At 53.8% G+C, this 15,588-nt stretch overlaps 1 protein-coding gene across 8 annotated transcripts; it reads left to right on the top strand.

The window, feature by feature from the left end:
• Positions 1-336: 336 nt before the first annotated feature.
• Positions 337-14,923, top strand: ST6GALNAC6 (ST6 N-acetylgalactosaminide alpha-2,6-sialyltransferase 6). 8 transcript variants are annotated; one of them, XM_037036355.1, is made up of 8 exons: positions 4,998-5,078; positions 6,250-6,714; positions 7,046-7,107; positions 8,002-8,092; positions 10,054-10,233; positions 11,127-11,533; positions 13,898-14,005; positions 14,618-14,923. In XM_037036355.1, the coding sequence occupies exons 2-8, from the start codon at positions 6,646-6,648 to the stop codon at positions 14,805-14,807; spliced, it is 1,107 nt and encodes a 368-aa protein (XP_036892250.1). In that variant the 5' UTR covers positions 4,998-5,078; positions 6,250-6,645; the 3' UTR covers positions 14,808-14,923. The 8 variants fall into 8 exon arrangements, with proteins under 8 accessions (XP_036892255.1, XP_036892248.1, XP_036892251.1 ...); XM_037036354.1 differs by having other exon boundaries at positions 5,041-5,125; XM_037036359.1 differs by lacking the exon at positions 7,046-7,107 and having other exon boundaries at positions 5,041-5,125; positions 6,250-6,447.
• Positions 14,924-15,588: the final 665 nt, after the last annotated feature.

The raw sequence follows: 15,588 nt of genomic DNA, 5'->3' as shown, positions 1-15,588 counted from the left end.
CTACCTCATGGGATTATACAGATTTAGAGATGGCACCTGTAAAGTGCCAGTCCCGAGGGATGGGGTCACTTTTGCTCACCCAGCCATCATTCATGGTTGGTGGTGCCAAGCGGGCTTGGAGACTTCCCAGCCACACTGCACCCCTCACCCCCCGCCCCTGGCTGGTGTGGCTCAGTGGATAGAGCACAGGCCTGTGAACCAGTCAGGGAACATGGCTGGTGGGCCAGGTCCCCAGTAGGGGGCCTGTGAGAAGCAACCACACATTGATGTGTCTCCTCTTTCTCCCTTCTTTCCCCTCTCTTAAAAAGAAATGAATAAATAAAAAGACTCCCAGCCCCATCCCCCCCCCCACAGCCCCCCCCTTGGGATGCATGGCCCATGGCCCACTAATCCTGATGGGACTCAAACTCAGCCCCTCCTAGGTGGTTGCCTCCTCCCGCTCCAACCCCACAGATATACTGGCTTCACCCTGTGGCCCAGTGATGAGGCGTATCTGTCCTGGCCCTGCCCCAGGTCAGGTGTTTACTCCTGGATTGGCCCAGATTTCTGGGCTTTGTGACCTGGTAGGAACTGTCCACCAGTTACTTCCTCCAGGGAGACTCCTCCTAGACCGCTCCTGGCTGGGCTGGTGACTGGTCTGGGCCTGCCTGCCATTGCAGTTCCTGCCCCTTCCTCGGAAAGGGGTGAGTTGGGGCGGGAGCCTCCTGTTTCTGGGGGGCTCCTTGGCGTGCAGCCCCTCTCTGGGCCTCTGTGCGTGTCCTGGCTCCTCTTCCCCTCAGCAGCCCAGCTCCTACCTCCTCCTGCGTCCTGAGGGGAAGCCAGGTGAGCCTCACAGCCTGTGGGCGTCTTAAGGGGCCTCTCTCCTCAGAAGGAACTTGGGGGCCGGGCCAGGACCTCGCCAAACCTCTGGCCAGGTGAGGAAAGGAAAGTTGGTTCTCGTAGGTATCGGCAGGCACCCATGTCCAGGTCACCTAGGCCAGTCCAACCACTCCTGTCTGTGCCCGCAAAGAACCAGGTACTTCCTGGTTTCAGATCCACTGCCCAGGTCTTGGGGACAAGTGCTTATGAGCGGCTACTACGTGTCAGCCATCACCTGCCTGCGGCTTTCACCAGCCTCTCTTCAGATGCCCATCCCCGGGCCTCCTTGCCCAGAGGGAGAGAGGCTGGAGCCCACAGGCCTGGCTCCCACCCTGGCTCTGCCTAGAACCCCGGGGAGTTTGGGGCAAGTCCTCTCCCCTCTGTGGGCCCCAGTACTAGTCTGTAAATTGGGAGCTGGGGTGGCAGGCGAGGAGATCTCTGAGGACCCTTTCCAGGAATCTAACATGGCAAAGATCGCTAAAGGGCCAGAATAAGGTCACACTCTGGATCCCCCCCGCCCCGGGGGGTGCAAAGGGCTGAAGCAGAGGCTCTCCCCCCAAGACCATAAGGGATGCCTCAGGGGTGGGGGGAGCACGAGGATGGGCCACAGCCCCTTATCGGTTAAGGCTCTGGCACCGGGGCTCTGGGGCAGAATGGCTTGTGGTTACTCAGCTCAGGCACCTGTGTGCCCTCTGAGCCTTGCTTCTCCCTCTAGAGAGTGGGGGTAACATCTCAGGTTATTTTAAGGATTCGGCGAGTATGTTTGTAAAGTGCTTATCACAGGAGAAAGCACATAACACATGGGAGCTGTTGTTTTTCTAGCTTTTTTTTTTTCCTTTAAAAAATTGTTTTAATTGATTCTAGAGAGAGGGGAAGGGAGGGAGAAAGAGAGGGAGAGAAACATTGATGTGAAAGAGAAACGTTGATCGGTTGTCTCCCAGTCGCACCCTGGCTGGGGACTAAATCCTCACCCGAGGTGTGTAGACCTTTCTGTTTACAGGGTGAGGCTCCAACCGACTGAGCCACACTGGCTGAGGCAGACCTGTTGGTATCCTCATTATTACTGAAGTGGTCGTTACTGTTCTTGGGGCTGTGGCAGGAACTCAAAAAGAGTTTGGAGGCTTTGGCGAGAAATAAATGATAAATGTTTATTCAAGAGTCTTAGGGCTTGCAAACTAGAAAGACAGGCAATACCCAGACTGTTCCAGAGAAGAAAGAAAAGCCGAGGGTTCTTACAGTAAAAAGTACATTCTTGAGCAGAGACGCTTGTGCATCCTCCGTATCCGGTTTGGCGCCAGATGGTAACCCTCCAGGACTGCTGCTCAGGAGACAGGATGTCACGTGATCAGGACTCACAGACTTCCTTTCCTTAGCCCTTCAGGGCGTACCCAGAGGGTTATCTGGAGGTTTGAGGAATATACAGGCATTGATGCAGGCCTGGAACATTTCAAAGTTTAAATTTCCAGTAAAACAAGAATAGAATCATTTCCTCATACCTCAACCTGCTCGGATTTAGTGATTTAGCAGCTTGGCTAGAGTGACTCCACTTAATTTCTCACTCTGTTCCTCAGGGCCCAGGGAAAGTAAGCCAGCCCCCATGGCAGAACCTCCTGGAGTGAGCCTGGGCCCCAGAGATACCACAGGCCTGAGTGAGGAGATCTAGGCCTGCGTTTGGTCCAGGAGCTGGGCTCCGCACCCTTATGTCCAGAGGGCATTGGCCTGGGTCAGGAAGAAGGGCTGGGGACAGGATGGCCCGCCCTGGTGTAGCTTCCGACCTGCAGGGTGACCTCTGGCAAAGGGCTCCCCTTCTCTGAGCCCCAGCGGTCCGGTTCGTCAGGCTTCCTGCTTGGTGGCCCCTGCTCTGTGGCTGAACATGCTGGCGGGTGGCCAAGAAGGGCCGGGGTGGGCATGGGGCTGGGGTGCGGGAAGCCTGGGGCCCACCCTTGGCCCTCCCCACTGCCCTCCACTACCTGGTGGGCCTTTTCTCTACAGCCTGGAAGCTGGACCTTGTTCCGCCCCCTTTTGTTTTCATTAAAAACAAAGTGGTGTTAATTTATTAACTTAGTCCAGTGCAAACAACCTGTCCGTTTATGAAGCAAAAAATCAAGGAGGCACCCACCCGTTCCACCTGGAGTCCGCTCCCCGGGGAAACTGCTGCCAGTCGTCTTCGTAGATGCTTCTAGACACCCTCCATGTGCATTTACAAACAGCCCATCGATAGTTATATTTTTTAAAGGAATCATGTTATATTTTGATAAGTTAAAAAGTTTTTAGTCCTGGCTTGTGTGACTCAGTCGACTGAATGCCAGCCTGGGAACCAAAAGGTCAGTGGTTGGATTCCTAGTCAGGGAACATAACTGGGTTGTGAGCCAGGTTCCCGAGTTGGGGGTATTTGAGAGGCAACTGATTAATGTATCTCTTGCACATCGATGCTTCTCTCCTTCTCTTTCTCCCTCCCTTCTCCTCTCTCTAAAAATAAATAAACAGAATCTTTAAAAGTATATAAATAAATAAATTTTTTAAATTAAAAAATAAAATTTTATTTTTTTAAAAAATTTTATTTATTTATATTTAGAAAGAAGGGAGGGAAGGAGAAAGAGAGCAAAACATCAGTGTGTGGCTGTCTCTCGTGTGCCCCCTACTGGGGACCTGTCCCGAAAACAAAACAATGAGCCCTAACCGGGAATCGAACTGGCCATGCTTTGGTTTGCAGGCTGGCACTCAACCCACTGAACCACGCCAATAAGGGTGCAGAGGGCAAAAAGTAAATTTTTAAATGCAAAAACATTTGTATAATCATTATCTTAAAAATTTTGGGAAATACAGTTAAGCCAAAAGAGAAAAAAAGCAGTCCATAGTCTCATCATTCCAGAAATAACCACTGATAACACTTGAATCACCATGGTAGGAAAAGGCATTTTCTTATTCTCATTTACCTTTCCTTTTTTTCTATCTTTTTAAATACTGTGCTACGCACAAATGACCAGACCCTTCTAGAAATTCACACCCCTGTGTTACCTCCCTGCCTCCCCAACAGAGACAACTGTGTTCTTGACTTTTGCTTTTAAAACTTTAATTACTCTGATAGACGAAAGCTATCTTTTGTCCCTGGCTATGAGAGGTAGCCTACTGCTTGCAACAGGCACAAACAATATATCGTGCTGTTCATTTGTCTTCTGAGACTTGCCTTTTTCACTCCTTATGTATCTAAGACTCGGCCCTGTAATTCTAGCTCATTTCCTCCTGCTATTTAATATTCCACGCTGTGAACATACCATCATGTAAGGAAATTCCGTTCTCCTGTTGATAAATGGGCTGTTTCCAGGTAAGTATTTTTTTCAAGTGAGGCTGCTTTGAATTTCGCTGTGTACATGTTCAAAAACTTCTCCAGGGCCCATGTGCAGGAAGGGAATGCATGTTTTCATATCTTTGTTTTCCAGAGGGATTATAGAGGAGCCATTCTTCAGTTTGCTTATTTGACTTCAACATCCTGGAAATATTCTGGCAGACTCTTCTGTCACTACATACCGAGCCGCATCACTCAGTTTATTTAGCAATGCTGGGCCTTTGTGCATTTCACTAGGCCCCTATCGCGGCCCCTGGTTATTTTTCAGCACCCCATAACATGAAATGATGAATAACCTGAAAAGCGTACGTAAGAAGTCTTTTAATTCCAGAGGTGGGCAGGGGAGAGATAAGTGACGTGCCAAGGCCACATAGCTAGAGAAGGCAGAGCTGGACTTGAATTGGAGGTGGACCCTGAGTTTGCTCAGGGTGACTGAGTAGCCCTGGGTGCAGGGCTCTGGAGGGCCTGGGTGGGGGTGCCCAGAGAAAAACTCAAGTGCTTCCGAGCGCAGTGTGCTCTGGGACTCAATTTCCCCATTCCGGTCATGGTGACAGTAGAGCGAGATAAAAGTGGGCACGATTCACACCGAAGGGCTCTGGAAGGCTGTTATTTTTATTGCTACTACAGGGCCCAGAGGAGTAAGCGAGCCCCTCAAGTGGCCCTATCCCAGAGTCACTTGCCCCTACCTCCAGCCCCTTCCCGTCACAGCTGGGGGCGGAGCCAGCCAGCCGCGGCCCCCGCCCCCAGGGTCCGCCCGCCTCCCAGGCCTAGGAGGGAGCTGAGAGCTGCGGCGCTAGGACCCGGCGGGCCAGGGCTGCAGCGGGGCCTGGACGGCCGGAGGAACGCGGACCCGGCTCTCAGCTCCCGGCACCATGTGAGGGGGCTCAGGGGCCACGGGGGGCCGGGCGCTCCCCGGGGGAGGTGAGCAGGCGCCTCGCAGGGGCGGGCAGCGGGGGTTGGGGCGCTGCCTGAGCCCCGGGGGGGAGGTTGGGAGCCCCTGGGGATGGGGAGTGACGATGTGGGTGCCCCAGGAGCTGCCCTAGACCCACTCTTTAGGCAACCGGGACCGGAACCCCAAGGGCTGTCGCGGGGTTCGCGGGGGCCTACCTGCCTCTGTCTGTACCACTGGAGCTCGGGGACTCGGCCGCTCTCCTACCTCCTCCCATTTTTTCTCAGCTGGGGCTAGGACTCCGGACCTCCGGAGTGCGGGAGTTGGTGGGGTCAGCGCAGTCGGGATACATAGGGTGAATCGCCACCACCCCAAGCGGACGGACCCATGGGCTCGGCGATCCCCATCTGAGATTAGGTACCTCCCTCCCCCTTCTCCCTGGAGGCTCCCTCCCGCGCCGCTCGTGGGGGCGTCCCGACCCTGCAGGAGGAAACCCCGGGCTGGGAGAGGCAAAGCCCCTAAACAGAGGGCAAGGTGTGCCGCCCTCCCCTTACCTCTGGCACTCAGCCTAACTGCAGGGCCCGCTTTGGGCATGACTCCACACCCCCGGCCCTGTGCTCTGAGCTGCGGTCTCCCCAGCCTGAGCAAGTCACTCCCCAACAGGCCTGCCTCGTGTGCCAGGCCAGGGGGTGGGCACATACTTGGGGCCTCTGGCCCCCACATTCCAGCCCTGGGGTATCCTTAAGGGAGATCCCGTTAACCTCAGCCCTGGGCTGCCCTACAAACAAGTCCCCCCAGCAGGCTCTGGACAGCCCTGCAAGGCACTTTGCCTCTCTGAACCTCAGTCTCCTCATCTGTGAAATGGGGAGTAAGAGCCCCTACCATGCAGCGTTGCCTGGAGGATTGAGTGAGTGGGTGATGCTTAGTTGGCACACATTTCTGATAGGAGTGAAGTTACTGGGCTAGGGGTCAGAGGAGGAGGGAATGTTTCGCTGGCAAACTCCGTGAGGCAGGCCTTGAACAATGAGTAACGGCAAGAATAACAGCCCTTGCCACTGACCTAGCACCTGCAAACCCCGTGCCTTCCTTGCCAGACGGGCTTGAATCTTTCCAACCTCCCCTGAAGTTACCTACTCTCATTACTCCCATTTCACAGATGAGGAAACTGAGGCTGAGAGAGGTCCATGGCTTGCCCAAGGCCCCTCAGCCAGTAAGTGGTGGAACCAGGATTCGCACTTGAACCTGAGATGCTGCACTGACCATGGCCTTCTCAAGAGCAGGACTGTGCCGGGACTGACAAGGGGGACCAACCAGGGGGACCCTGGTCCCGGCTGAGGCCACCGCTCAGGCCAAGGTGGGAAAGTCGGGGGTGGGCCTGGGAACTGGAGTGCACCGGAGTGTCTGGAGCGAGGGGCATCTGGAGGAAAGAGTAGTGACTACGGAGGCCCAGCTCAGCTGCTGGCCCAGCTGCACCCGCAAGGGCCTGGAATGCCAGAGGCGTCAGGACTGATGGGGGCGATCCTGGAATTCTGGACTCTTGTCATTTGCTCTGATGGGCTGTGCGTCCAAAGACAGGCCACTCTTCCCTTGTGATGAGCCTCAGTTTTCGGATCTGTATCCGGTGAGAGTCCCAGGGCCTCCCCGACTGCCTGCGAGGGCGGGCCGGGGCGAAATCGGAAACCTGGTTGGGAGGCAGGGGGCGGGGCTCGGGAGGAGTGGGGACCAGGCCTGGGTAGTGGGCGGAGTCAGGACCTAACCAGTCAGGAGCGGCATGTGGGGGAAGCCTTCTTTGGCCTGAGGTTCTCTGGCTATTCCCGGTGGCAGTGTAGGAGTAAACAGCAGCTAGGTCAGGGGGCGGAGATGGTACCCGGGGCTGGGAGGCCGCTGGAAGGGAGGACAGAGCTGGGGAACCCCGGGCCCCAACTTCTCCCTTTGCGCTCTCCCAACCTTGGTGGCCTCTTGGCTTGAATCTGCTGGAGGCGGCTGGACACGAGTGCTTGTTTCCATTTGACAGGTGGGGAAACTGAGATCTGGACAGGAGCTGGGTCCTGGGAGCGTGGGTGCCGGTTGGGGAGCTAGGAGCAGATCTGGGCTTGTCCTCTCACAGCAAGGCCACCGGGGTTGGGACAGGAAGGAAGGGCTGGCTGGGGCACATCAGACTGCATTGACCCCCCCCTCCCCAGGATCCCTCATACTGTCCGAGGGAGGGGCTGTGATTATAGCCAATTGAGAGATGAGACCTGTGTGCCCTTAATCCCTAAGATTTTACTCGGAAATTACTGAAATCATTCAGCCATCCTCCTGTACCCGTCTCCAGGAGACACAGCAGAGACTGTGGTGGGGACTTGCAGGAGCTCTCAGCCTTGTGGGGAGGTGACACTTTGGGGAAGTTCCTGCCTGGCCTGCCGCAGGTTTGAGGGATGAGTGGGTGTGAGCAGGGTGCAGGAAGGCAGGGTTTTTCAGACATTTTGTGCAAGACCTGGAAGGGTGCAGGTGCAGAGAAGCTTGGGGACCTACAAAGAATGTTGCTTTATCCCAAGGCCACAGGGACCTAAAGTAGGGTTTCAAGTAGCGGTGGGAATGGGGTTCCTGCTGGGTGGGGGACAGGCCCCCCAGCATGGGAACCAGCTGCCTACAAGAGCCAGGGTGTGGGGCAGCCCCTGCTGAGAGCACTGAGGGGAAGAGTGCAAGGGGCAGGGAGAGAATAAGGGTTCTGCTCCACCTGGCTCTGTGACCTCAGTTTTCTGCTCTTTCTGGGCCTCCGTGTCTCCATCTGCAAAATATGCAGCCCTGAGCCTTGAAGTCATGGGTGGGAGAAGAGCTGGCAGGGGTGGGTAGGGCAGAGTCTTTGATAAGCTGGGTGATAATGGGAGGGCACACAGATGATAACCCCTTCTGTGACTTGCAGGTGTGAGCCCACATCCCTGCCCCCTGGGCCACCTGCAGGACACTGGCCCCTGCCCCTCAGCAGACGCCAGAGAGAGATGAGTAGCAACAAAGTAAGTCCTCCTTCATTTCTGGTCCCCATCTCAGACTTTTTCTTCCTTCAGTGAGATGAGCTTCTACGGACCGGCCTCTGACCCAAGCCACAAATCTGCCTTCCTTGCTGAGAAGCGGCTGGTGCCTGGGAGGCCCTGGGTGGAGCCCTGCTGTACCACTGATCTGTGTGGCTTTGGGCAAGCTCCTGCCTCCCTGGGCCCGGGGTCCAGGAAGGCAATGTGCTGTGCAGGGAGGCTGGGGTGGGGAGGTAGAGGTGATTTGGAGTCTGGAGGAGGAGGCAAAGGTCGGTCCAAGATGACAGTATGCTGTGAGCATCCCTCTGAGGATGCTCAGGATTCCCCATCATCCACTCATTCATGCTTTCCTGAGCACCTGCTATATACCTGGTCCTGCACCCCCGCTTCCTAGAATCCACGGCAGTGCAGCCTTGGCAGAGCCTGAGGGTTGGGAGCTGGGTGATGTGGGTGTATCAGTCTGGGTCCTGTTGGCAGAGAGAAACCACACAGTAATTTGAAGAGGGAAAGTTTAATGTAAAGAATTATTAACGATGGTTGGGCTTTGGAGTACGGAGGGGTTGGAACTCTAAGGAATATAAGTATAAGGAGCAGCCACCAGCCCCAGGTCAGAGGTCCTGGGGCCTTGCTGGAGAGGCCATGGCTTTGGCCCACTGGAGGGCAGAGAACTCCAGTGTGGTGCCGCACTGGTGAAAGCAGCTATAAATCCACCCTCTAGGCCACAGGGAAGGGCATTTCAGGAGATAACTCCCCAGAGGCACCCGCCCTCCATACAGAACTACTCCCGGAGGGGAACCGAGGGCACTGGTTGTTGCAGGTGGTTGAGGGTCCTGGTTGAGCTCAACTCGGGGGAAGTTGTGATCACAGCAGGAGCCTGAGGCACTGTGCTCCAGAACCGCCTGAGGGTGGGCGCTGGAGGAATCTGCTGAGTGCAGCTGGCTGCGGGCCACTGGGCACTGGAGTTGAGCATGTGCTGAAGAAGCCATGTACACTGTGGGAGTGAGTGCCCCAGAACCAGATGCAAAAGCCCACCAGAGTCAGGAAGCAAAGGCCTTGCCTTCTGCAGTACCTCCCGTGCTCTCTACTGACAAAACTTAATATGCAGTGAGCCGATAAGGAAAAACAAGTAAAGGGTCCAGATCCATTTCTGCAGAGCTGGCAAAAAGGGTGAACTTGGACCCTGGCTGGTGTGGCTCAGTGAATTGAGGGCCAGCCTGCAAACTGAAAGATCGCTGGTTCAATTCCCAGTCAGGGCTCATGCCTGGGTTGTGGGCCAAGTCCCTAGTTGGGGGTGTGCAAGAGGCAACTTATGTATCTCTTGCACATTGATGTTTCTCTCCATTTAGTTCTCCCTCCTTCCCCTCTCTAAATAAAATCTTTTAAAAAGGTGGGGGTGATCTTGGAGCTGAGAAACAATACGAGGATAACCAGCACAGCGGGCTCAGCACCAGGAGCCAGGGCCCCCAGGTCTCAGCTAGCCTTGCAGACTCTGTGCACACACACCCCAGTGGGCAATTTGGGTGTCACTTTCCTACCCTGTTAGCCACATGGTGGTGCAAAGACTACCCATGAAGCCCAATTCCTGAACAGATCCACACCCTCCAGGTTCCCAAGCACCCTTCCATCTGCAGGAGGGACCCTTCTGGCGCCCACATACAATCCAGTCCAGCAGACCAGCCTCTGAGAACCTTTTGTGCTCCAGTCCTCACCCACCCTGAGAGCTGGGATAATGGTGGGGTGCGAGGCTGACCCAGTCCCCACCTCGGAACTCATGGTGGTGTGATCGATAGGTGGTCAGAGGGATGGAGGAGGCCTTCCTGGAGGAGGTAGTGTCTGAACTGGTTTGGGATTGGGAGCAGGAGTTAGCCAGGGGTTGTAGGTGGTAACGAGGTGGGGCGCCAAGTCCGCATGGTCACTGGGCCCTCACCAGCCTCCCTCCTCTCCAGGAGCAGCGGTCAGCAGTGTTCGTGACCCTCTTCGCTCTCATCACCATCCTCATCCTCTACAGCTCCAACAGTGCCAGTGAGGTCTTCCACTATGGCTCCCTGCGAGGCCTCAGTCGCCGGCCCATCAACCTCAAGAAGTGGAGCATCACTGATGGCTACGTCCCCATTCTTGGCAACAAGGTAGGGCAGCCACTTTGGGGAGCTGCTTGGTGCCTGATCCTCCCCATTGCCCTCCACCACTGCTCCTGCATTTTTTTTTCTCTCCATCCGTCCTAAAGGAAAGGGTGGCCCCAGGAGTCGAGGCCCCAGCTCCCAGTGCCTTCAGCCCTCTTTTTGCTGTGTGACCTTGGACAAGAGCTCTACCCCAGTGTGGGCCTCAGTTCTTTCCAAGGTCCTACCCTTCGCACTAAACCCCTACCACCTCCTCAGTCAGAAATCTTGGGAGATACCTGGTTGTCACTGACTTCTGTCTCTGCTGGGGAGTCCACGCAGGGTTCAGGAGGACCCCACAGTACGGACATCACAAAAACAACCCCTGCTCCCACCCTCACTGCATTTTCTTCTGGTAGTTTACTCACTGCCCGCATTATTTTATCTTTTACTTGTCATGTCTCCCTGACATGAGTTCTTGAAGGCAGGAGTGGCATCTCTTTTGCTCATTACTCTGTCCTGAGCACTTGACCATTCGTCTGCTTACTATAAATATTTGTTGAACATTGAACAAATGGCTTTAGTTTCTCTGTCTTTAAAATGGTCATAATTAGCCCTGGCTGGTGTGGCTCAGTGGATTAAGTGTCGGCCTGCGAACCAAAAGGTCGCCAGTTTGATTCCCAGTCAGGGTTCATGCCTGGGTTGTGGGCCAGGTCCCCAGTTGGGGGCATACAAGAGGCAACCACACACTGATTTTTCTCTTCCTCTTTTTCTCCTGCCCTTCCCCTCTCTCTAAAAATAAATATATGAAACCTTAAAGATAAAGAAACAAAACGGACATAATTATTTTGGCCTCTTGGAGACCTGAATGTACAGAACACAAAGCCCACCAAAGGTGACTGTGACTTTCCTTGTCCCCCCAGACGCTGCCTTCCCGGTGTCACCAGTGCGTGGTTATCACCAGCTCCAGCCACCTGCTGGGCACCAAGCTGGGTCCCGAGATTGAACGGGCTGAGTGCACAATCCGAATGAATGACGCACCCACCACGGGCTACTCGGCAGACGTGGGCAACAAGACCACTTTCCGCGTGGTGGCCCATTCCAGTGTCTTCCGTGTGCTGCGGAGGCCCCAGGAGTTTGTCAACCGGACCCCTGAAACCGTATTCATCTTCTGGGGCCCCCCAAACAAGATGCAGAAGCCCCAGGGCAGCCTTGTGCGAGTCATCCAGAGGGCTGGCCTGGTGTTCCCCAACATGGAGGCCTACGCCGTCTCTCCCGGCCGCATGCGCCAATTTGACGACCTCTTCCGGGGTGAGACAGGCAAGGACAGGTACCAGCCTCCTGCCTGCCCCCTCTGGCTAGCCCTCTGCTCTTCAGCATGTTCTGCGCAGTGGGCCTGTTGCTCCCAGCATGCACTTTGAGGGTGTGATCACATGCCAGCCTCTGGTTAGGTCTCCTGGGGGAGTACTCTTCACATCCAGCTTTTAGCACGAATCATTTCCAACATGCACTGCATGGCCTCATCTTCCCTAGGGGGTTTCCTCCCAGCATGCATTGCTCTGAGAGAAGGAGGGCTCCCAGCATGCTCTGCTCTAAGGTTGCCCAGTCATTTCCAGCATCCTTCTAGGAGAGCTCCCTCTAGCGCACCTCCTGGCACCTCTTGCTTTAAGTGCGCTGTTGGCTCCCAGCATCAGGTACACGTCATTTCCAGCCCTGCTCTGGAAAAGCTAGGCCCGTGCCGTCCAATGGAAATAGAATGCAAGCCAGGTACATAATTTTAAGTTTTTATAGTAGCCGTATTAAAAAAATAAAGAGGAAGAGATGAAGTTATTTTTAATATACTTTATTAACTCAATATGTCCAACATATGGATCCTATACATATTTGTTTGATTTATACCTAAATATTTAAAGTTTTGGAGTTATTTGGTAGCTCCAAAATGGTGTTTTTTGGTATTAAATGGTATCTGGTAGTAAATGGTATTTTTTGGTTCCCAATTATTCATTGCTGGTATTTAGAAATATGACTTTTGTGTAGTGACCTTGTATCCTGTAATCCTGATAAATTGGCTTTTTGGTTCTAGGAGATTTGGGTAGGCTCTTTGGGATTTTTCTGTGCAGGTGATTATGTAAGGACATGCAAGGAAGGGCAGTTTTATTCCTTTCATATCTGTATGTCTCGTTTCTGTTTCTTGCCTTATTGCACTGGCTAGGAACTTTCAGTACAATGTGGAATTGTATCGGACGTGGCAGCAGTAGACATCCTTGCCTTGGTCCCGGTCTCAGGAGGGAAGCGTTCATTCTTTCATCGTTAAATGTGAGGTTAGCTATAGGTTTTTGTGGCTTCCCTGTATCAGGTTGAAGAGATTCCCTTTGCTTCTTAGTTTATTAAGAGTTTTTATCAGTACTGGATATTGCATTTTATCCAGTGTTTTCCTACCTCAATTAATATGTGGTTTTTAAAAGACTATTAATATGGTGGATTATCTTGATTGATTTTTAAATATCAAGTTAGCCTTGTATTTCTGCAATAAACTCCAGTTCCTCGTGCTGTATTGTTATTTGTATATATTGATGGGTTTTGTATCTGTGTTTGTGAGAGACGGTGGTCTGTGGTCTGTTCTGTCCTGTCTTTGCCTGGTTTTGCCACCAGGGTAATGCTGGCCTCACAAAGTGAATTGGGAAGTGTTTCCTCTTCTGTTTTCTGGGAGAGATTGTATAGAATTGGTGTCTTTTTTTCTCTAAGTGTGTGGCAGAATTTGCTGGTGAAACTGTCTGGGCTTGGAGAGTGTTTTCCAGAAGATTTTAAACTATGGATTCACTTTCCTTAATCATCACAGGATATTCAGGTTATCTCTTTCATCTTGGGTGAGTTTTGGTAGTTCGTAGTGTTTAGGAAATCGGCTCATTTCATCTAAGTTTTTGTGGACATAGTTTTTGTGGTTTTCTTAGTCTTTTAACATTTACGTGGTCTATGATGAGATGCTGTCTTTTCTTCTTGATCTTGGTAATTTGTGTCTTTTCTCTTCTTTTTCTGTCAGTCTTGTGAGAGGTTTCTTTTCTATTAAACTTTTCAAAGAACCACCTTCAACCAAATATATCCCGGCTATTTTCAGTTCAACATGTAATCAATATAAAAAAAACTATCAGTGACATATTCTACATTCTTTTTTCACACTTTCCAAGAAATCCAGTGTGCGTTCTATGCTGACACCGTGTCTCAGTCCCAGGCCTTGTGCTCACACGACCTGCCCGTACTTGCTGTGGCCACCGCAGCAGAGAGCACAGCTCTAGGCTCGTAGCTGCTCTCCCCGTGCCTTGCTCTGCACCTGTCACTCCCAGCACGGCTGTGTCTGATAGGTCGCCCCGCAGGAGTTTGCTTCTAGCCTGGGCACAGCTGCTTCTAGCATGCTCTGTGGTCATGGTCACCCCTTGCCTGCTCCGGTGTGATGGTCTCCCTGAGAGTTTATTCCTGGCATGCCCTTTTCCTACTCTCACCCTCAAAGGAGCTCTCCACACCCCTCACCTCTGCCCAGACAAGCCCTCTGCCAGCAAACCCATGCTCCCCCAGTGGCCTGGACAGGGGTGACTGAAGTGGGGGGAGCTCTCTGAAACTGGGGAGGGCAGACTCCTCCTCCCTGCCTGCCCCGCCCCTGCCTGCATGCCCCCTCATTGTGCTGCCTCTCTGCCCCCAGGGAGAAGTCCCATTCGTGGCTGAGCACGGGCTGGTTCACCATGGTGATAGCGGTGGGGTTGTGTGACCACGTGCACGTCTACGGCATGGTCCCCCCCGACTACTGCAGGTGAGCCCCCCAGGATAATGCCTAGTCACTGGCCCTGGGATGGAGCTGGGGGCCTGGAAACCTTGGCTGGGTGGCCTTTAAGGGTCTCTGTTTGATGGCATTCAGACTTTCCTGCGGAGGTCCAGGCTCCTCAGAGCTGCTTCAGGGGCCAGAGTCCAGAGTTTGTGTATTAGTAATAACAGTTATTATCACTATATGGAAAGCCCAAGAGACACAGTTGTGGTTTATTGAGTGGGGACCGTGTGTCAAGTGTGACTATATTTATTATCTCATTCACTCCTCACAGTGATGCTAAGGGATAGGTATGTTATTATCCCCATTTCATAGATCAGGAAAACTGAGGGAGTGGTTCTGTGAGTGGCCAAAGGCCCCACAAACAGTAAAGAGCGGGGCCAGGCTTCAGAGCTCATGGTCCTTACCTCTACCCTACTCTGCCTTGGGGACAGGAAAAGGTCTCCTGCTCTAAAAAAAAGTTGATGGTGGAAAACAGGCCCAGGGACGGGTGGGGATTTCTGCCATTAAGGTCCTACAACAGCTGGTCAGGGGCCGGAAAGGGCAAGGGCCCTGCCAGCACCCGCCCTGCGCTCACGGCCCCCATCTCCTCCGCCCCAGCCAGCGGTCCCGCCTGCAGCGCATGCCCTACCACTACTACGAGCCCAAGGGGCCGGACGAATGTGTCACCTACATCCAGAACGAACACAGCCGCAAAGGCAACCACCACCGCTTCATCACGGAGAAGAAGGTCTTCTCATCCTGGGCCCAGCTGTACGGGATCACCTTCTCCCATCCCTCGTGGACCTAGGCCGCCCTGCCTGTGGGGCCCTCACAAGAGACACAGGAGAGGTGGCTCTCGGACAGCCATCTCCTGGCCAATCAAGGCTGGCCAGAGTATCTTCTGGCCAATCAGGGCCTTGCAGAGGGTGTATCCTCCAGACAGTCAGGGCCTGGGGGTATCTCTTGGCCAATCAGGGATTTGGACTTTTATGTGGCTAATCAGGGGTGTCGGGATTTCTCATCCAGTCAGGGTCTGAGCATAGTCAATCAGGGTATTTCTGAGTAATCTGAGGCCAAGGACATGTGCTTTTCCACGAGGCCTTGGTTCAGAGCCCCAGGATGGTTCCCAAATCATTCTCTGTTGTCCGGGACAATGGGGTCCTGTTCCAAGGACCTGGGAACTCTGTGTTGCCCCTCACTTCCCAGAGCCGGAGAGGTTGCATAGGGGGTTGGAGCTCTCTGGAGGCCGGGCCAGGGCGTTTGTGGGCTCGAGGGGTTCCCAAAGTCGGGGGGCAGTGTCTGGGTCTTGGCTCTGCCCTGAGTGGCCTTGGACAAATCCCTTGTCCCCCTCTCTGGCACCCTCCTGCCCATGTCAGGTTCTAAGGTGGAGTCTTCGACCCCCTCACACCTTCCCCACTGGCTGCCTTGGGTCTGCCCTCCGTAATACTAGACCCCTCCAGCGACAACCCCTTGCTGGGGGTCTCAGCCCTCTAGGGGTCTGGGGTTCCCTTCCCTACCTCCTCCTGGAGATGAGGGTATTTTTGTGCAAACTCCTCCAGGTCTGGGGGACTGATAGGAATGGCCCGGCT

This window comes from Sturnira hondurensis, unplaced genomic scaffold, assembly GCF_014824575.4.
Source record: "Sturnira hondurensis isolate 20B ecotype Veracruz unplaced genomic scaffold, ASM1482457v3 Scaffold0022908, whole genome shotgun sequence".
In the NCBI taxonomy this organism is placed as follows: Eukaryota; Metazoa; Chordata; class Mammalia; order Chiroptera; family Phyllostomidae; genus Sturnira; species Sturnira hondurensis.
This window is presented reverse-complemented; position numbering and strand designations above follow the sequence as displayed.